General features: G+C 41.2%; 3 protein-coding genes and 1 non-coding gene across 4 annotated transcripts; 1 reads left to right on the top strand and 3 right to left on the bottom strand.

Moving 5' to 3' along the window:
* Positions 1-45: 45 nt before the first annotated feature.
* Positions 46-117, bottom strand: trnac-gca (transfer RNA cysteine (anticodon GCA)). Its single transcript has one exon. It is a non-coding gene; the product is annotated as a tRNA-Cys (tRNA).
* A 2,123-nt stretch (positions 118-2,240) lies between these two features.
* Positions 2,241-5,626, bottom strand: LOC139388794 (coiled-coil domain-containing protein 82-like). The gene is made up of 7 exons (XM_071135715.1): positions 4,769-5,626; positions 4,379-4,601; positions 4,192-4,284; positions 3,966-4,090; positions 3,633-3,803; positions 3,186-3,374; positions 2,241-2,915 (listed from the first exon to the last, which is right to left on the bottom strand). Exons 1-7 carry the CDS (start codon positions 5,288-5,290, stop codon positions 2,850-2,852), a joined length of 1,389 nt encoding a protein of 462 aa, XP_070991816.1. The 5' UTR covers positions 5,291-5,626; the 3' UTR covers positions 2,241-2,849.
* Positions 5,627-5,985: 359 nt separating this feature from the next.
* LOC139388642 (sperm-associated antigen 16 protein) lies at positions 5,986-7,884 on the bottom strand. The gene has a single exon (XM_071135424.1). The coding sequence runs from the start codon at positions 7,882-7,884 to the stop codon at positions 5,986-5,988; it is 1,899 nt and encodes a 632-aa protein (XP_070991525.1).
* Positions 7,885-11,355: 3,471 nt separating this feature from the next.
* Positions 11,356-20,678, top strand: LOC139388793 (aristaless-related homeobox protein-like). Its single transcript, XM_071135714.1, has 5 exons — positions 11,356-12,008; positions 12,561-13,095; positions 14,085-14,130; positions 14,866-15,170; positions 15,329-20,678. The coding sequence occupies exons 1-5, from the start codon at positions 11,828-11,830 to the stop codon at positions 15,561-15,563; spliced, it is 1,302 nt and encodes a 433-aa protein (XP_070991815.1). The 5' UTR covers positions 11,356-11,827; the 3' UTR covers positions 15,564-20,678.
* The last annotated feature ends 1,918 nt before the right edge of the window (positions 20,679-22,596 follow it).

Raw genomic sequence — 22,596 nt, 5'->3', positions numbered from 1 at the left:
CTGTTGATCCATTATTTTTAACTAAGGCTAAAAATCACAAAAATGAGGGGGCACCCGGATTTGAACCGGGGACCTCTTGATCTGCAGTCAAATGCTCTACCACTGAGCTATACCCCCAGTGCGTGTATTTTAAGGAACGTTTTCAAATATATAGCTACTTATTGAACAGCACAAAGGTGGTTATACATGTATTGTTAAATTTACGTAGGGTATGTTTTAGTACTAATCGTTCAACAGCACCGAGATGGCTATGCTTAGATTGTAAAACTTACGTAGAGTAGTATCACATTGACTTCACTTTGGACTGCCTGTGGTTTTATTTCCTAGATAATTTAAATGTTTTGACTAAAGTCTATCGCTACAGTTTTGATACAAAACAAGTATTTTGTAATGAAACAGCAGGGAGCAGGTCTCGAACCGTCGACTTTCGAGTCCGAGGTCTGGCGGGCTATCGACTGTGCCGCAAAAGCGTACTCTTGTGGCAGAATCAATTTCCGCGGATATAAACCCAGGGTCGTTACGATATATATATATATATATATATATATATATATATATATATATATATATATATATATATATATATATATATATATATATATATATATATATATATATATATATATATATATATATATATATATATATATATATATATATATATATATATATATATATATATATATATATATATATATATACTATATATATAGATATATATATATATATATATATATATATATATATATATATATATATATCTAGTAGTAGCTCGACGCCAGCTAGTTGTGGTGATGTGTGTTTTGTCCTACATTTTTATTTAATTTATTTTAATTTTTAATCCCAGCCCTCGTCCCCGCAGGAGGCCTTTTTCCTTTTGGTAGGCCATCATTGTAAATAAGAATTAGTTCTTAATTGACTTGCCCAGTTAAATAAAATAAATATAAAGTTTCAGTGCCTACACCGGAAGTAGGCAGTGAGTATTTGTTCAATTGAATGACAAGACTGCAGCCATAGTGAGCATTTTGAGTAGTTTGCTAGCCAGCTTTGTAACAATTTCTTGTAACCCAGTATCATATAGCATATTACTCTAGAAAAGCTTTTCATACTGATCCCATTTCGAGAGGTCAAAAACAATGACCCTCTTGACCTGAATTCCAAGCCGATCCTTTTTCCTTTAATTCCTATCATTGTGATTGAATACCGACTTGTATTCAAACTCCTTACAAATGATTTGACTCTTTACCAACAAAGTCTAGTTAATATCTTACAATCACCTTCATCCTAACTAGCTAGCTGACGTTAGCTAACCATGTAGCGGTATAGTAACCAGCTAGCTTTGTTTGGTCCATCCATACCAATGATCCATACTAGCTAGTTAGCCAACTACAACAAGTTCTCTAGGAATTTGCTAGCTAGCTAGTTACCTTGCTACGTGTACTAAACTAATAAAATGATTGTACATGTAATTGCTATCTAGTTAGTTTCCAGTGTCTGATTGTGTACTACACATGCATCTATCTTTCCCACACTTTATTACACTGTCATCTTATCCTAGGAGACACGGCGCTTGACTTCCTACAAAGGGTGTGTTCGTAAATTCACTCTGGTTATCAACTCCAATTTCAGTGCACTCTCGTCTGAGTGCCAGATTGCAGAATAAGTTAGGAATTCCTACAACGTTTCAACCTTTCCCTAGACACACTCAGTGGGAGTGATGAGAGCATGTGGTTTGAGGATGTTCTTAATGGTGAGTATTTGAATACTATAAAAAAAAGTTGCACACACTAATCAATTATGCCCCTGATCAGTTAATGGGTGTAGCAACCAACGTTTTGGCACACAGTGGCTTCTTCAATCCTGAAGAAAGCCCAACACTGCGTGTCGAAACGTTGGTTGCTATATCCATTAAATGTTTTGGAGCATAATTAGTATGCAACTTTATTTGTATAGTTTCCTGTTTACTAGAGTATTTGAAAACTGCCATCATTCATCTGTTTTACAAAGAAGTGTGACTAATGTGGTGGTCATATTTATATTTTCTTGCAGATCCAGCTCAATGTGAATTGATGGGAGAGCTACATCTCAGGATGGAGAACACGTTGGGACTGATGTAAGAGTCTCCCAACTAGTGTTTGTTACATTTGTCTGTGGGTTTATTTCTGAGTTTTTAATTGTTTTTCTTACATGCCAGATAAAATTGCAGTGTGAAATATGAATGTATGAGGATGGACAACATGTTGTTTAATGTAGTTTTTATTATTGGTTTGTGTTATGAAGCAGCACACAGGCGTTTTTAATAGAAAATAAGCAACTCACAAGAGTCGTACCTTCCTATACTGCAGTCCACAGAACATTACTCATGTTTATATAGTCAATTCATTTCAGATCATCTGTTGTAGCAAACTCCATTTGACATGATCTTAACTATTAGAAGGACAACACTGCTTCAACTTAGTAGGGAAGGTAAGGACAGTGTAAAGAAAACACTCAGTGGTAGCATTAATTTGATTTACAGCAGTACCAGAGTATTCTGCTTCATCTTTGCACATACAGTATATAACATATGTCTGCACTAAATGTTTTGGTTGCTTATGAGCATTTACTGATATAAAATGGTTGATAAAATACAGGTACAATAGATGTCTTTGTATAGGGTAACGACTAAAGGAGGAAAATAGTTATTAAAAAGCTTTCAGTACAATCTTAAATGTTTACATTGAATGAAAGTCAAATGTCTATAGGAATAAAACACTTCTTTCCTAACAATGTGCAGAATAAACAGTAAAACTTAAATGGATGCCGATATGATGTAGATATGGATCCATGATCCTGTCTGTTGTAAACCTTCAGTCTAGCTTCTCCTCCTGGAAGTAGTCTGCCTCATTGAGATGGTCCTGGAACTTCTCATATTCCTAAGAGAGAGACATGAGAGTGAAACAGCGAGTGATGGTCAGTAAAGAAAATCAGAGAGCATGGCTTTCTATTCTACACATGTGGAGTTTGGGGGAACAAGTAAAGAGGAAACAGGCATTAGATAACCAACAGTTCAAGAAGAGTTAAGAGCTTGTAAGTAGGCATTTCACGGTAAGGTCTACACTTGTATTCGGCGCATGTGACAATGTTTGATTTGATGATTCAATGAGGAGTACTGTCATTTTATGGAGAGTAAGTGGGGTATATACCTCTGAGATCCAGCCACTCTCCTCTAGTTTTGTGAACACCCTTTTCACAGTTTCCTTCACCGGCTCCTCCTCGCCATTCTTCTCCTCCTCCATCACTGTCCGGCAGTGTTGAAACAAGTGGTACTTGAAGTGTTTCAGAGCATGATACACCTCTGTTCGGCTGGCACAAACAGAGCACACACTGAAAGCCTGTAATTTAGAAAAGACATGCAAGGTAGGTGACCTGTTGTGGAAAACCCTCTAAGACAAACTGCAAACCTGACATTTCACAAAAGGTTAAATTGGTGCAAGGATAAGGATACAAAATTATTCGATCTGATGTTGATCTGTTGTGATGTACTTTTTGTTAGGGTGGATTTTATGGAATGCCACTATATACTATATGCGTTCATCTGGGGACAGCGATGGATAAAACAAAGACGGTTGGTTTCTTCTCAGATGTAGTACCTGTGTGTCACTGGGCATGAATTGGTCCTCTTGAAGGCTGTTGAGGTCATACAGTTGCCCCGAGAGATTCACACTGAAACTGCACTGTCGCTGGCGCTTGCATGCCTCACAAACACTCCCATGCAATCCTAACTTCATCAGCTGGACCTTGGGGTAACACTCCACCCGCTCCTGTACATGGACACAAAAAAACATACCTCAGTTTGCATATATTGTTTTTTCACATGATGTAAAGAATGGAAGTCTTAGCCAAAGTACAAGCATAGATGTATACAGATCGGTGAATACGCAGCCAATGTTGAATGACTTAAGTTCTCTGAAATGTTTCTTCACCTTGTACCGGTCAGTCCAGCGGCTCCTCTGTTTTAGGTTCTCCAGGCGAGGGAGGATCATCCGCTCATCAAAGTGGAACAGCGACGCCATCATCTCCTGAGCATATCGCTTTGTCCGATCACCGCCTGCTCACAGTGATCAACCAATTAGATTCCCTACACTTGGATGATACAGTCAATTGGGGATGGTGTTAAAGACCCATTATTGTTTAAAAAAAAACACTTACCATAAAGAGACTTGAGAAAGGTTTCATCCAGGACGTTGTTCATAAGGGCTTTGACGACCACTTGAAAGTGATTGAGCTGAGACCCAGTGATGACTAGCAAAAACAGGAAAATGAATCATAACACATATAGTAGTGGTGATTTCAGGTGTAAACATTGACCCATGATATAGGGTCAGCTAAGACTCACATTGGCGTGGAAGAGAAACAGCCTTTTCATCTGACGACTCCTTGTCCCCTGTCTTTTTCATATCCTCAACTATGAAGTCCTTCTGACTGTCGCTGTCATCTGCCGCCTCTTCTTCACTACTGCCCACCAATACTTCAGGGGCATCATCATTGTGGTCATCATCCTCATCACCACTAGCATCTTTTGCTTCTTTACCTTTCTTTTCTTCACCCGAATCCTGAATCTTTACAAGCGAACAAAACATTGGTTGTAAAACAATGTTAAACATTTCCTCAGTACCTTATGGACGTTTTGTGGGTATATGCGACATTATTTTGCACAATGGATCAACACTTAAAGATACTGCATGTTATGTTATGCTCGTTTACATTATATATGGTGATAAGCTACCTCCAAAGTGCTCCTGCGTTTCGGGACGCGGGACTTCATCTTCTTGGATAATGCCAGGAGTTGAGACTGGCGTTGCTTTCGTTTAGCTGCGGTCTCTTTGGCTTCAGCAAATTGTTTGGCATTTTGTGCAGCACTCTGGTCCTCCGAATCAGAATCTTGACTTTGTTGTTTAATGCGTTTTTTGGGAACGACTTTCCGTTTGGGTTTGGTTCCTACGTCGCTGTCAGAGTCACTGGAGCTGTCAGCGAGGACGCGCTTCCGACGAGGACGGGATCTACCTTCGCTGGAGCTACTACCTTCACTCTGTTCTCCACTGGCAGGTGTACTTTCGCTCCCGCTGTCTGAATTCTGATACTCACTCTCTGAGTCTGAGGCGCTGATGCTGGTCGTGCTCGCGCATGACTCCTCGTCACTGTCATCAAGGATAGACGACGGCAGACCGATTATAGCCCTTTTCTTCTTTGCTTCAGCTTTATTTTTTCGCATCGTCGCGAACACTTGACGCTTGTACAGGCTTTCCATAGTTGCTTACACAGTGCTGCTAAGTTAACAGATCAAATAAAAGTTAAATAACGTTACCAACCCTGGCTGGCTGGCTGGCTAACGTTAGCAATTAGCTAGCTAATGTGAGATGCAGAACATGCTCATTTGTGTAAAATGTCGCCTATAAAACATTATCTATGCGAGCAACCATATGTAAACAACGTTACTCTTAAATTGATACCAAGCTTTAATCTCGGTGAACCTTAAAAAATTGAAACTTCCAATTGTATCTCGTGTGCACGTTTTGTTTTGTTTTTATAGATGTTGTGTCTGTGCTTCTTCCCACTTCCGCTCTCCACTCAAAAAAGGGCTACTAAAATCATAGCGCCGCACCTGGGCATTCTAGAGAGAAACGACTAGGTTTTTCCTTACTGGTAGACTACTTGTGTCAATTAAATTAGTGATTTGTATTAATCATAGGCATAGCTAATGCGAATCATGTAAATAAGGTCATTAAAACCTTTTTCATGCTTCAATTCAGAAATAAATTAGTAAATTATAAAACATCTTTAAATATCTTATTTTATTCAGGAAAAGTGGTAAATGTTCTTCAAAAATAAGATAATTGGAGAACAGAATTATGTGCAAAAATCAAACAATGTAACACGTCAGCAATTAGAAGTCCATTTTACGTTTAATAATCAGCTAAAAATCATTTTAAGCATTTATTAATTTCATGACCAGATGAGAATGGCACCATCTGACCCAGCTGATAATAAGTACTCCCCCTTGTGATCAAAGACTACACTCTGGACAGCATCATCATGGCCCAATAAACTGGACACCTGAGTAGATGCCAGCTCCACCAGCTTAACTGAGCCATCATTACTGGCGATAGCCAGTGTTCGGCCTGACGGGCTAAAGGCCATTTGGTTGCTGGGATGTGGCCCAGTGTCCATGGTTATCAAGGCTGCTACTTTCCTCACATCCCATAGTTTGACCACTCCATATGAATCACATGAGGCAACAGTGTTGCCCAGTGCATTAAAGGTGGCATGGTTGCAGGAGTGCTGGTGGCCATAGAAGGTCTGTGCACACAGGCCAATCCTGGCATCCCACAAAGACACGGTTTTATCAGCTGAACAAGTAAGAAGAGTGTTGGAAAAGGGCAGGAAAGTAACACTGTTGACCGAGTCAACGTGGCCACGCAGTGTGCTACGACAGCGCTCGCTCTGCAGGTCCCACACCTTTGTTGTGTTGTCCATTGAGCAGGAGGCCACAAAGTCCCCACATGAGTGGAAGGAGCAGCCCCAAGTGGCATGGGTGTGGCCATCCAGAGTCAGGATGCAGCGGCCTTGGAAGAAATCCCAGATCCTTACTGTTGTGTCTCCACTGGTGGTGGCCAGGCTACCACCATTTGGGTGAAAGCTACAGCCAGAGAGCCAATCACTATGACCCTCTCCAGTCATGATCATGTCCCCCATGGGCATACCCCACAACCTCCAGAGCTGATCGTCACTGGAGGAGGCTACAATAAACTTCCGGGGGTGCAGGGCGAGACAGCTTATTGGCAGGGTATGAGCCTTCAGTGAGTTGGTGAAGCGGAATCCAGATGCTTTGGGGCAGTGTGAGGCCAGGGCTTTAATTTGGCCTAAATAGGGGTTCACACGGCTGCTGACAGGAAACTCTGAGTCTTTTGGGTGTTTCTGAGCTGTGTTTTTGGTTGGGTCTTTGTCTTGGTCATAGAGGGCAATTCCATCATTCTGTAGCTGGATTCCTTTCCCAGACTTACTCTGATATTTCTCCTGTTGTGGGGGCAGACCTGTGTCTCTGTTGGCTGAGCGGATTGTAGATGAGGAATGTACATTACACAGGGTGGCTTCCAGGCTGTTGGCCTGGCCACATGCTCTGTCCCTCTCTAAACTGATGAGCATCTTCTGTTTCAGCGCCACTTGGTACTTATCACTCAACTGCTTCAGTGCAGGCTCATATGACCCATAGTGCTTCTTCAGTCGTTTGATGTCTTCAACAAGCCTGTTCTTTTCTTGGACAACACGCTTATGCTGCAGACGATGGAAATCCCTCTCTTTCTGAAGTTTGACCAGTGTTTCGCTAGCTTTGGAAGCTGCCTGCCTGTAGCTGTCCCGCTCTCTCTGTACATTCTTCAGCTCGTTGTCTAGAAGTTGGTTGTGTGTATACGCGTCAGGCACAAACTCCACTAGCTCGGTTTTCAACAACCCCCTCTGCTCCATTTCGTACCACTCTGCTTGGAAACAATCCAAAGTTCTGCTCATGCCCATTTTGACAAGGAAGTTGCGGAGAAAGTCGTCCACCACTTCTGGAATGTGTGAGACGGGTTGCTTAGCTGAGCTGAGCCTCTGTAACACTGACCCCGTTCCATCTGAAGCATCGCGCAATGCTCTTACCGCGGCCTCCAAATCCTCATCATCCCCCTCTGCCAAGCTCCTTTCTTCATCGGCAAGAACCTCCTCATATTGATAATCGTCGTCTGAGTCATCTGGTATCAACACCTTTTCGAGGTAATATGGCCCATCGACAGATTCTTGCGCTGTTTCATTTTTCGCAGCCATTCTACCAACAACCGCTTTCTGTGTTTGTTTATCCGTCTCCATGGTCACACATTCTCGAACGCTGAGAGATTAAACATCCTGTTTGCCAAGTGTCTATGGAAATTGATAAGCCAATCAACCCTACAGGCCAGAGAAATGTGGGTGATTTTCAATCTAAATAAAAAATACTTCTCTTTTTTTCCCCCAATCCTTTATTCCTCAACTACAACAATTACGCAGGAGTGTGTAAAATAGACAGAAACACACAACACACAATATCTAATGATATCCAATGTCACACAATATCTAATGCCATTGCCATTGATTTGAATGCATTCACTGTGATTAAAAAAAATGTAATTATATAGCTAGGCCTACCTGTGTACGTCATGCCAAATTGCCAATAAAGAAAGCGAGAAAAAGCGAGAAAAGAGCAGGTTTAACCTCTCTACTGTTAGAAAGCCGGATCAACTCAGAATACCTAAGAGTGAATTAAATTATTTTGAAAAAGCAATTAAGGGAATAAACTGGAATGATCTCTTGTCCTATACAGACGTGGAAGCTGATAGTCAGGTTTTTCTATCCACAATCCAGACTACAATAAATGGCTTCCTAAAGAAAATCAAATCCAAACCTGGCCAAAAGAGCACTCTTCCTTGGCTAAATGGAGAAATCTGGAAATTGATGAAAGAACGAGATTATGCTCTAAAAATAGCCCTAAAATCTAAATTAGAGCATGACAGACGTAGGTTTACCATGTTGAGAAATAAGGTGATGAAAGAAATTAGACAGGCCAAGGCAAACTTCTTTATTAACATAATTGGTGAAGCAAAGGGAAATTCTAAATTGATATGGGAGAATCTAAAAAAGTTAACAGGGAAAGACCATAGTAACACTGCAAAAAGACTAGAAATCATGGTGAATAACAATCTAACACAGGATGCAGTCAAAATAGCAATAGCCTTCAATTCCTACTTTATTGACTCTGTCAGGGCACTGACACAGAACCCCTCCACTTGTTTCCTGGGCCCAGTGCTAGTGAATGACACTCAACCTGTCTTCATCATAAGGGAGGTTTCTGAGTCAAAGGTGAACAAGGTGATTAGCTCACTAAAGAACTCTAAAGCCAAAGATGTGTTTGGGATGGACTCTACCTTTCTTAAAAACTACAAAGAGTCACTCATTGGCCCCATTACTAAGGTCACCAACACATCTATTGGTCTCGGTGTGTTTCCAAGGGTATGGAAGTCGGCCATAATAACGGCCATCTTTAAATCAGGCGACCCTGCTGACGTGAGTAACTACAGGCCCATTAGTATACTACCGGTGGTGTCAAAGGTTGTTGAAAAGTGTGTAGCAGAACAACTGATTGCCCACCTCAACAACAGCCCCTTCACATTACACTCCATGCAGTTTGGCTTCAGAGCGAAACACTCCACAGAAACGGCCAACTGCTTTCTTCTGGAAAATGTGAAGTCCAAGATGGACAAAGGGGGTGTTGTGGGGGCTGTGTTTCTGGACCTAAGGAAGGCTTTTGATACTGTTAACCATGAGATTCTCATCACAAAATTGTCCAAGTTCAACTTTTCCCCTGATGCCTTGAGATGGATGAAATCATACCTTGAAGGCAGAACTCAGTGTGTCAGAGTGAGCAATGAGCTGTCGCCCACTCGTAGCTATGATGTGGGCGTGCCCCAAGGGTCAATACTAGGGCCCCTCCTGTTCAGCCTGTACATTAATGATCTGCCTTCTGTCTGTACTGGGTCTGAAGTTCAAATGTATGCAGATGATACAGTGATATATGTGCATGCAAAGAGCAAACAACAAGCTGCACAAGAACTCACTACTGTAATGGTCCAGGTTACAAAGTGGCTCAGTGACTCGTGTTTGCATCTCAATGTGAAAAAAACTGTTTGTATGTTCTTCACAAAGAGGGCAACAGATGCTACTGAGCCAGATGTCTATGTGTCAGGGGAGAAGCTCCAGGTGGTATCCGATTTTAAGTACCTTGGCATCATACTTGATTCCAACCTCTCTTTTAAAAAGCATGTGAAAAAAGTAATTCAAATAACCAAATTCTACCTAGCTAATTTCCGATTTATACGAAATTGTTTGACTACAGAGGTAGCAAAACTGTACTTCGAAACTATGATACTCCCCCACTTAACATACTGCTTGACTAGTTGGGCCCAAGCTTGCTGTACAACATTAAAACCTATTCAGTCTGTCTACAAACAGGCTCTCAAAGTGCTTGATAGGAAGCCCAATAGCCATCATCATTGTCACATTCTTAGAAAGCATGAGCTCTTGAGTTGGGAAAATCTTGTGCAATACACCGACGCATGTCTTGTATTCAAGATCCTTAATGGCCTGGCTCCCCCTCCACTCATTATTTTTGTTAAACAGAAAACCCAGACATATGGCAGCAGATCCACAAGGTCTGCCATGAGAGGTGACTGTATAGTTCCCCTAAGGAAAAGCACCTTTAGTAAATCTGCATTCTCTGTGAGAGCTTCCCATGTCTGGAATACACTGCCATCAGACACACATAACTGCACCACATATCACACTTTCACAAAATGCTTGAAGACATGGCTAAAGGTCAATCAGATTTGTGAACATGGTCCCTAGCTGTGTGTTGCCACTTTCCATGTTGTCTGTTGTCTGTAGCTTGTGAGGTGTGGAAACACTTTGTTGCTTTTATGAATTTTGTCTTGCTGCTTTTTGTTTTATGTTGCTCTGTCTTCTGTCTATATGCTACGTCTTGCTTGTCCTATGTTGCTCTGTATGCTATGTCTTGCTTGTCCTATGTTGCTCTGTATGCTATGTCTTGCTTGTCCTATGTTGCTATGTCTTGCTTGTTCTATGCTGCTATTGTCTATATTGTAATTTTTTTTAATAACCTGCCCAGGGACTGCGGTTGAAAATTAGCCGGCTGGCTAAAACCGGCACTTTTACTGAAACGTTGATTAATGTGCACTGTCCCTGTAAAAATAAAATTAAACTCAAACTCAAATAGAACGGGAGCGAGCGAGAGAGAAAACGAAAACTGCGTTCGTTTCCTAACCTGCAATGGCAAAACAATTACAGCAGGTGGCATATTCAATTCACGGTTGACGTTATAGCACAACCACTCAATGACAAACACACACACGCCTTAGCACTGATCGCTGCACATTAAAACGTCAGTCCCCCTATATCACCTGTCCTATAATAACCTATATCTTACCTATAGGTTATTGTTCTTCCTCACCTAGGTCTATAACACAATTTTCTCCATATGTCAAAGTATCTGATCTCAACGTGCGTAAGAATTTAAATTATAAGGGTTTTAATAGTGTAATGAAACAGCAGGGAGCAGGTCTCGAACCCTCGAGACCGAGGTCCGGCGAGCTATCGATGGTGCCGCAAAAGCATGCTCGTGCGGCAGGTTCGATTTCCGCGCTTATAAACCCAGGGTCGTTACACTACTCCCTCCTTTCAAAGAGCGCGTCCTCGCGCTAGCTACGTCTTACAGGAACGCGCTTACCGGCCAAGCACACGCACTGTCGTGGATGCGAGGTCCGATCACTTCTGACACCAATGTAATGAAACGAGTAGGTCTCGGACACTTCGAGCCCGAGGTCCGGCGCGCTATCGACTGTGCCGCAAAAGCATGCTCGTGCGGCAGGGTCGAATTCCGCGCTTATAAACCCAGGGTCGTTACACTAGCCTGACATCGAAACGTATGGCAACAGCTCTTTAAAAAAGTAAGTTGTGATCTGTCTGGTTCTTGAAATTGAACTTGACTGACAATCGGGGGCTATTATGCTTATTTTTTCAGCTGGCAACCAATAGGAAGCCAAGAACACGTGGATGCGACAGATTTGGGACTGTGACAAGTAAAGTAGCCCTCAGATGTCAGTGTCGACGGGGGATGAGAGAGGGGAGGCAGCGTGGTTGAAGAACATACTTTTACGCAGTCAAGCTCAGTCCAGACAAGAGACTCACCTGTGCGGCGAAAAAAATGAGCCATCCAAATGAGAAAGATGCCTCTGACACAACCGAGAGTAAACCTAAATCCCCCATGCTCTCGTACTGCATCGAAAGCATACTCGGCCGGAGAAGTCCTCTCAAAGTCAGACTCACAGGAATGCAAAGTTTACCAATGCTGGCTGGAAGAGTGGAGCATAATGCGTCTTTGGAAGGTAATATGTTGTTGGTTGACTTTCTCTTTAACACCTAGCACCCTACTTTGGGCGCAATATGCAATTAAATAATACATGTCCAAATGTAAACATGTCCAAATGTATATTGCATTTGCAGCTAATGGTTAAGATATAGCCAGTGCTTGACTTGGACTGAAATAGGTTCCGGTACTCATTTTGGGTGCCGGTAATGTTTATACATATTTAGGTGCAGGAGCTCCACGATACGTTTGAGCTAATAGTCTATAAGAGGAACAGGAGCTCAAGCAGTAAAACCGGAGGTGCCGGTAGGCCTACTCAGCTCCCGCCCAAGTCAAGCACTGGATATAGCGTTCAAAACGCATACGAACGAAACAACATGAGAAACAAAACAAGTTGGTTAAATTTGTGCAGCCTGCCCTTTGCATTTAACTTACATTTCATTAGGCGCGTCTATGGGTTTTTAGAGAAGACTAGCATATACAGGGCTATATACTAGTCTTATTAAACATATTGCTTATTGCGCTGTTGATTATTTACAAGTTCCTTAAAATAAACGGTCTGTCTTCACAGCCTCTCAGAAAAATGCCGACATACACCTGCCCACCAAGTTGCGGCGTCTATATGGCCCAGCGGGGAAGTTCATGGACTCCAGTCGCGGAATTCGCGATCATGAGAAGCAAGAAGACAGGGAGCGTCCTCTAGACAAAGCCCATGAAATTCTGAAAATCACTCAGGCGCCACAAGTTAACATCAGCCGCAGTAAATCATACAGGGAGAACGCGTCCCACAGTCCGAGAGAGGAAGAACGGAACCTCGGACGAGGGAAAGAGGGACAGGGTGAACTTGGCGCCCCAAAGTTCGAGGACACTTGCAAGGAGCGCATCTGCGAAGAAGTAGAAACGTCCCCAAAGAACGGGGAGAGTTTGCACATCGATGGAGATGTAAAAGATAGCGAGGACAACGTGTGCCTTTCAGCTGGCAGTGACTCAGAGGAGGGGATGCTAAAGCGAAAACAGAGGAGATACAGGACTACGTTTACAAGTTATCAACTTGAGGAGCTGGAGAGAGCTTTCCAGAAGACGCACTACCCGGACGTGTTCACGAGGTAGAATTCTCGTGTGCCAGCACTTTTAAAAATCTGTTATTTTAACACTATTAAAATGTTAATCTGTTGCATATATGGCTAGGCCCATGGTTATGAAAATAAAATAAAAATGTAGCTTTTAGTTTGTGATAATCCAAATTAGGAGTCTAGATATGATTCGAAAGTTAGCCTTTTTTATGGTAAATCCTTGCATTGAGGTGATCAACATATAAATGAACATTGTTTGCCTAAGAAATGTAAGAATATCAAACATTTATTATCATTAATAGTAATATCAGAACAGTAATATCATTTATTCAATTGTTATGAATGATTATATAACAGCCATATTACGCATCATTAGCCTACTTTGTTATTAATAATACTACTACTAATAATAATACGTGTTGTACACTATAATTCACACATAACAAAAGGACATATAAAAAGCTGTGTGTGTGCAGGGAATAGAATATATAGAAATATTATAGAGTAGGCTATTATATTGGTTTAAATATTACATTTCTTTAAACCCATTGTAATGATAATCTGACAGTGACACACTCATTTTCATTATTATTAATTATAATTGTGAAATATTGTGTTTTTTTACTCATGATAATTGTGGTTGCAAAAAAATATATATTCCAAAAATATTGTTCGAAAGTGTTTACATTATTGAGAGGTCAATTGAAGTTGGCTGCTACAGATAGAAAGGTTTGTTATTAAATGATGGAGCTATTTGTTTGCGTAATTGCAACATATTTGTGAGACAGGATATCTATTGATTCAAACAGCAGAATTTTGAAGATTGATAGCTATGAATTGTCATTGTTTATTTTCATTAAAAGAAGCCTACACAGAAAGTAAGCTAATCCAACAATATTTCATATTTTATATAATGTCATTTCTATTGTATCTTTAGGCTTGTATTATTCTCATCGTTGGATTTGAATGTTTAAAGCGATGATACTGAATATTATTTGCCATTTTTTCTTCTTTCAATTTAGGGAGGAGTTAGCGATGCAGTTGAATCTCACCGAGGCGCGTGTGCAAGTGAGTCTAAATTATTATTACTTCATAATTGACATCATTATGACCATATTTAATTTCGATAAACATGCAAGCACATTATATGATATCCTATAACAATGTGCATCATAATACAAGTGTAAAGTCTATGATAGACCTAATTGCATATTATTGCTATTATTATTATTACATTAAGTAATACAGTTCACTTATGACAGTGAGAAGGAAAATGATCTAAAAAACACACTAGAAAACGGAAATCTATCTTTTGTAATAGTCCTGCATTGATATGTTGATATCTTGCATTTCAAGTGAGATAGACGCGGTTATAGGTGCTCGCTACCCTATCCTCATTTTAGGATATTGCTTACATTTTGAAACTCGAGTCTCAACCTTAGATACCAGACTAAGCATTCAACCCCCCAGATGTCACTCGCTTCAGCTGTAGATTAGCAAATCATATTTTGGAGAGGTTATAAAACCGCGTAAATTCCATATATTTAGTTTTATAACCAGTGTCAAGTCTGTATGGGAGGGGAATCCTCGTTCTCTGTTCTCTTCACTGTCGCCAATAATTGGATTACTTTCAATTTGAACAAAACATGCTTTATTATCATGTCCAAATGACAATTTCAACAAGTAACACATACTAAATAGATAATACTACGTATGTACCCAACATGAAATACTAACCATAACCACATAACTCTAACCCCAACGCTAGGCCTAATGTTCTTTCTCTTCCTCCCTCTATCTAAGGTGTGGTTCCAGAACCGTAGAGCTAAGTGGCGGAAACGAGAGAAATCTGGGGTTCAGACTCACCCCCAGGGCCACACCATCTCTGGACCCCTGGGTGCAGCACACCACCTAAGCCACTACCTGGAGGGAAGTCCCTTTTCGCCCCACTCTCACCCCTCCCTGGACGGTGCCTGGACAGCTGCTACCACCTCATTCCAGGGTCTAACCCACCCCCTCTCCAGCTCTTCCTCTCCCCTGGGATTTGGCCCCTTCCTGGGAGCAGCCATGTTTAGACACCCCACCTTTATTAGCCCCTCCTTTGGAAGGTGAGAACCATCAACACCTCTATTAGTAAGGCTTCATCTGATTGAAGTGGTTACTTTGGACTATATGTATAATTCATTATGTCTCACTTCTCTCATTCCCTGACATCTTCTGTATCTATCTCTTCCACCCTTCTCTATCGCTCTTCTTCCATTGACAGACTCTTCTCCAGCATGGGTCCCCTGACACTCTTACGTCAGCCCATACCTGCAGTAGAGGCCCCAGTCCAGCCCCCAATGGCCTTGTCAGAGGCCTCCCCCTCCTCCCCCTCCTCGCCTGTAGACCGCCGGGCCTCCAGTATCGCAGCACTGCGCCTCAAAGCCAAAGAGCACTCAGCTCAGCTGACACAACTCAACATCCTACCTTCCAGCACCACTGGAAAGGAGGTGTGTTAGGAGACATTAAACCCCCTCCAATTCCTTCTACATGGAGCAGGAGTCATGACCAAAGGAATAGCAGCTTTGAAGTGGTAGGCTATAACACAACAAGGCCTCATCTTTCCCAGTTAGTTGTCCCAATGTTCTGTTACTCCAGACTGTCCACAACATGCTTTCCTCATGAACTGAGGAAGAGAGAAGAAATACAAATAGTGAACTCCCTGCCCTTTGACCCTCAGGAATGACCCATTAGCAGCCTTGCACAGGGTACTACAGGCCACCAAAGGAACAGCTCTAGGCCCTGGAAAGGTTTAAAAGGAGAGTAATGCTGTTGATCATATAAGCCCAATGTATGTTTAGTGTATTGATGATATGGTGTTTGTTGATAGATAGATTTTCGCAGTCTTATTAAATTACTTGGGTATTCAAGTTATTATTTATGATCAATCATATATGAGCCAGAAGGAAGTTTTCAGGAGGAACATTTTACATATATATATATAAAATTAAGTTTTCTTTCCTGGTTTCAGATGAATCAGTTGACAAAAAACTGTCAAATGCAAAACTTTGCACCTTTGCTTGCTTTTAACTGTGTTGCAATGAAAGAAAAATGCTAAATGAAATCATTCTGAGGACAGAATTGAGAGGTGTACTCAACAGCATGAAACAGTATTAACAAGCTTGCAAAAGAGAAACAGATGTGTCTCCAAAAATACACTTGCCCAGTATGGATTGATGGAGCCTAGTTGATAGTCCAACTGATGGATCTCAAGAGCTGGATTCAACTCTTAAACAGGGACAAAGGTGTGGATTAAGGGATTTATATGGTCATATTTATTCTGCAACAAAACGTAGACCGGCATTAAAAGACATAACAAAATACAGATTTTTTTCATATGTGCTGCCGTCGCCTCACGTCTTAATTCGGGAGCCCTACCATTGGCTATTAACTTGATAGCAGTTACCGCTATTTTTTAAACCTTTATTTAACTATTCTGCTCAATTTGACCCCGTCCATGCTGCTGAACCAAATCGCGTGAAATTACCTCTCGGATTAATATCCCTTTTTATTGAAAATCCTTCGCGTCTTTTACTTACTAATCTCGTCTAATTTAAACGACACAATAAAGCGACTTTTAGATAAAAGGGTCAGTAGAAGTAGATTTATTTCAGTTTCACCAGCTGGATTCCCTTTAGTATAGGGGCATTGTTACAAGGGCTAACTATTTCCCAACTATCTTTCCAAGTGTTTTCCAAGCGTTTACATCTATGTGTATATGTGCGCGCATTTTTAGCCATTCCTTTCCCCTTTTCAAATAGCATGGCGTAATAATTAACCCAAATAAACTGTCCAAATAAATATTTTACAATGTAACATTGTTTTCATGATAACGCATTTCGTCAGCATCTCAAGAAAGCATCTTTAAAAATGGACAATAACCCGATTAGTGAAGCCTGTTCCAGGATGAAGAAACCTTAAAAATCGACTGGAGATAACGTTGAATGACCGAATGACCGATTTTGAAAAGCAAAGAATGACTGAAGTATGGCACTCATTGTGTGACTTGCGTTAATTATCTTGCAGCTCATTCTCCTTCATCCAATTAGAATACTTTATTTATTAAGCGGTTTGTCATCTCATAGCTTTCCATTCAGAGCAACAAGGAAATCACTTTGTTAAAAGGCTGGGGGTTCCATTATTTCCCTGAGGCAGGCTACTTACATATTCGACAATGTCATGAATAATGGCGAGAGAATAAAAGTCCAGGATAGGCCTACACCAATCTCCCTTCAAAGGACTATCAGCAACACAGTAAATTGAATTTCATTGAGTAGCCTAATCCAAGGAAACTCAGAGGCAAGAAGAAAATAAGGAACAGCCAAACACCTGTCATATTGTGATGGGTGGTTGGGAGGCTTTGGCATATAGCCCCAAAGAGGGAAACAGGCCATGCTGAAACACTCTTCTGAATGCCAAGATGTATTTGAACACATTTGACCACACACAAGATGTTTAATCAGACTAAAGAACAACAGCACATGCAGGCAATGAAACAATAAAGGCCAACAAGTTATAATTTGGATAAACAGAGGCAAAAAAATGAGTAAGTGCATTAGGCATCATTAGCCACCAATTTTAAGTTGTCACTGTGCAACTTACGTCTCAAATGCCAGGCATTTTGTTGGATCACAAATTAGTCCATCAATAAGATAAAAGAGAGAGAGAGAGAGAGAGAGTGAGTGAACCCACTCTGTAGATGGCATATTGACTTTTCCCACCAGGTTGGAGAAAAGGGGACTATTTACTCCACCTCACAGCTGTGGGGGAGTTACAACCAAACTTTCACTTACTGCCATGTGGACAGAGGAGGAGGAGAGAGGGAGAGAAAGGAAGAGGAAGGTGGGCATTGGGGAGTTGACTCAGATATAGAGAGAGGTGTACAAAATATCAAAACAAATTATATTCTATTATTGAAAAAACATTTTCATTTTCAATAAACTTTCAAATGGAAAACGTTATACCTTTCCTTGCTTTTAACTGTGTTGCAATGAAATGAATAATGCAATCATTCTGAGGACAGAATTGAGAGGTGTATTCAACAGCATGAACAGTACAGAGTGCACGTGAGAGAGAGAAAAAGTTGACCCACTCTGTTGATGGGTTATTGGCTTATAAAAATATCAGAACAAATTAGAACTCTATTATTGAATAAACATTTTCCTAAATGTGTATTTAGAAATAATTTCAAACCTTCCCATTTACGTATTCTGAAGGTACACGTTTGATGATATCAACAAACAGAGGGGGAAATGAGGTGAATCTAAGGAAAGAGGAAAATATGTAAAGAGAAAAATACATTTGGAAAGAGGGAAGAATAAGTGACATTTAAAACATAATAATCCGTTTAGCAATTAGTTTATATTCAAAATATATACTTTTTAAAAAATCCTTTCAAACGCCTTATAACGCAGCCATCACACAGCCAGGCCTCATTCCAAGCATTGGACAAATACTGCTCAACTGGCACAGATTGAGAGTCATGGGTGAAACTCTGAGAGATGAGCACATGATGATCACACAAAACAACCCAATACAAGAGAAAGTAAAGAGAAAACAGGGAAGATAGAGAGGAGGATTAAAGGTAATCAAAACAAAAGCAATCATGCCATCAATTCTTCAAGATTAGATTTTTTATCTTTCCGATTTGAACAATCTGAGGAGTGGAGAGGTAGATAGATCATTCTAAAGCGATGGAGACTGCATGAGGCATCTTCTTCCCTTGAACACATTCACCTGAAAGCACCGCTGGGGCACAGCAGGAGCCATATCCCAAGTCAAATGGCATGACTTACAGCATGAATAAGAAAGATGGAGAGGAGAGAGAAAGGCTGAGGAAAGAGAGTACATTATTTTGAAAATGAGAGCTAAAATGACAGCCAAGAAAGGAGAGTAGAAAATATCAAAACAGAAAGATAGAGAGAGAGATGAGGAAAGAGAGTGATAGAGAGAGAGAGAGAGAGAGAGAGAGAGAGAGATGACGAAAGAGAGCGAGAGAGAGAGAGAGAGAGAGAGAGAGAGAGAGAGAGAGAGAGAGAGATGCTGTGATAATCTCTTCTACAAGCTGTACAGCCAGTCACAAAGTGTGTCAGCTTCAGTGAGTGTATCAGCTTCAGTGAGTGTATCAGCTTCAGTGAGTGCTAACAAGGTGTAAATACAATAACAAGCATGTAATTAAGTGAGCATGATGAAGTTACTGGAGATAACACACATTCCATTTGAGCTGCTTATGAATATTCTATTAGATGTTATTAGGCAGCTGGAATAGCTGTTAATTTAATCATCACTCCGAGCAGAGAAAAGTTCTTTGTGCGATTGTAATTGCAGAGAATTAATAATTGGTTTGACAATTGTACCAGTGGATTCACAATGGTGCAGGGCTCAGGGGGTGGTAGGTGGGCTGAGTGAGTCCCAGCAAGACATGGAGCCCGAGAGAAAATGAGCAGAGCAGATTAAAGACCATTTTAGGTTATCAATGTGGTAAATGACATGTAAATATGCATGTAATCGCACAGACCACATTATAGGACATGAGTATGAGGAGTTACAGATACAGGGCATGAGAGAACGCAGTAGCCGGAGGGGGGATGAAAAGTTGTTCACAAGAGAATACAATCAAAGTCAACAGAGAATCTGTTGATATTGGATATTCAATCGTCTGCATTTTTTACGTTTCACCGAATAGCTCACACTGTGTTTTAAATTGCCTCCACATTTAACTTGGTAGACACCAATCAGGCAGAGAGGATTGTGGTCTACATGTAGATTAGCTGTGAGCGCCATCCCCCCTGAATCTCCACCCTCTCCTCCTTCTGACATTTCTCTCTTCATCCCTCTATTCATCCCTCTCTCTTTGCTGTTGCCCATCCTATTCAGAAATCAGAGCTTATTCCTGAGCTATTGAGTTTAAAGAGGAAAAGGGAACAAATGTGCCTGAATGATTAAGGGGGAAATGGGTTTAAAAGGTTGTCATGCATTGCGTGTGAGAGAACACATTTGTGTGGTATCTATGCTTTTGCAGGTCTGTTCTCAGATGACCAGCAGCCAAATCTGTCTGGAACTAAATGACAGAGGTCTGATCAGTGAACCACAGAACAGAGGACAATCATTAGGTTCTCTGGTCTCATCTCAACAGCATTGGCAGAAATATTCGTAGGGAAGAATAAATCAAATGCCCAATTGGGTCGCCTTTCATGTTGGAACAAGTTGTGCATTCCATTTTGAGTGTAGGAACGCACATGTAGTTATCATTACTTTTAGCCTAGCTGTTTAAAGCGTTGGGTGCTACATGACTAGAAGGTATTGCAATAAGGTATTGCATACTTTCAGCTATGTGGAAATGCATGAGTGAATCAGTACAACGTCTAATTGAAGGGTGGGAAACGCCATGGAGTTTAACATGCAAATGCATTTTCTAAATCAGTGGAGGTGTGTGTTTATTCATCTTGATGTGTGTATGTCTGTGTGTGTGTGTTTTTTCAGAATTATACGTGTGAACTGTTGCGTGCTGCTGAACAGTGGCCCTTGAATCAGGGGGAATACAAATAAATTGATGAATAAATATATACAGCAAACCTTGAATGCCTAAGTGGTGTCTGAAGAACAGAGGACGAAGAAAGAATCATGTTAGCCTCTACCCTGTAATCCGGCCTAGAGAGATGAGCGTTCATCTATTGATTACACATCTAACCAGCCTCCCTGCCTTTCGCTACAAACTCCCAAAGTGTTCACTAACATTTAAACGAATCCATTCTAAGAGGGTCCCCTTTTTCAATCAAGTGACATTCATCATGGCAACGTGTGATGATAACGATCCCTTAGGCCTCTCAGTGCTCCGGCCCCAGATGAAAATACCAGGCATGAAGCTTGTCTTGAGCGCTCCAAACAAGGCCTAGCTGGCCAGCTCAAACACATGCTCCATGTCCCATTATTTATGAAGGGCTATCCTTTTGCCCTCTCGTCAATTACTCTCCCTATCATTTCCCGGAGTCTGAAGACTGTTTTCAATCAACACCGGCCATCCAGGCAGTGTGATGGCGCCCTCTTTCCCGCTGTCTCCTTATCCTGCTCCTAGGACAGTGATTGGTCCAATTTGCATTGTGGATGCGTCCTGATTGCGACCACTGTAAAGTAAGTGCTGTCAAAATGTCCTTACCCGAGAGGAATATATAGGCACATCATTTATTCTCCTCCCCAAAATGACCACCACTTGAGAAAACATTTCAACTGGCTGCATTGGACAAAATGGACAGTATGAGGAGTCAGGAATTGTAAGAATGGATTCTACAGAAATGACTGGATGAATCGCTGAGCTGCTGTCAGAGCTATCCTCAACCTATATAAGTGTTCCATCATCAAAATGGTTTAAGTCCCTTTGTGTGTGTTTTTTTTACAAGGGGATAGGCTTAGCATATTCCAGCCATCAACAATCGAGCTGGACCTGATCATGATAAATATTGTTATGAAGGAGCAGAGAGATGGATCCTGTGATGTTCCCTATGAGAGGAGGGGAGACCTGTGATGTTCCCTATGAGAGGAGGGGAGACCTGTGATGTTCCCTATGAGAGGAGGGGAGACCTGTGAAAACCTTTTGTTTTGTTTGTAAATCCCTCAGTAACTGCCCTAACTCAACTCAACACCTGCCACTGTTGTTCCAGTCATACACATGAGTGATGGAGAAGAGCAGAGAAATGACCTCCTTCATAATAGTTTGTTTTGATAAGATATTGTGTGAGAAGCTGATGAGCAGTGGCTGTCAATTTGATTCGCCATTATTCTTCCTGCTAATTGTCATTATTGGGCCTGAACCGCTGTGTCCCCATAGTAGTCATACAATTCTTGCATGAATAACACTTTAGGGGGAATTAGGAAGAGTTGTGAATGGTTTTAATACTCTTGTTTGGCTTGGCAACTGTTACCCACGAACTGTAGCCTGTCAGTTCAGCAAAGCACTATTAATGAACCCTTCCCCTCCTTCTCCAACACACATTATGACATTCCATGACTCCTATTTGCTGATCTGTTGTAAGCCTAAAAAAAGCAATTTTCACAGCAAAGTTGCAGATTTTTCAGTTTGAGCAACGCTGGATTTAACCATCTGTGAAATGACTTCTTTATCAGAGCAATCCAATGTTCCCCCTCCTTTGGCTGCAAGCCCCTAAAAGTGCCGATTACATTCCAGGAACTTTCAATAAATTCCCTGATTTTCCAGAAATCCAGGGTTGGATTTCCTGATTATTCCCTTCTCATTCTGGGAATGCCAACCGGGATTTTGGGACTACCAAACAGGATTTTGGGACTACCAAACAGGATTTTGGGACTACCAAACAGGATTTCGGGACTACCAAACAGGATTTCGGGACTACCAAACAGGATTTCGGGACAACCAGGGAATTTATTGAACCCTACACACCCACATGGATGCATTCCCATTACACCATCACATCCATGTTGTAAACTGTTTACCAACACAATGGCCAAGAGCGAAAACAA

Source organism: Oncorhynchus clarkii, chromosome 29 (genome assembly GCF_045791955.1).
Source record: "Oncorhynchus clarkii lewisi isolate Uvic-CL-2024 chromosome 29, UVic_Ocla_1.0, whole genome shotgun sequence".
Lineage (NCBI taxonomy): Eukaryota > Metazoa > Chordata > Actinopteri > Salmoniformes > Salmonidae > Oncorhynchus > Oncorhynchus clarkii.
This window is presented reverse-complemented; position numbering and strand designations above follow the sequence as displayed.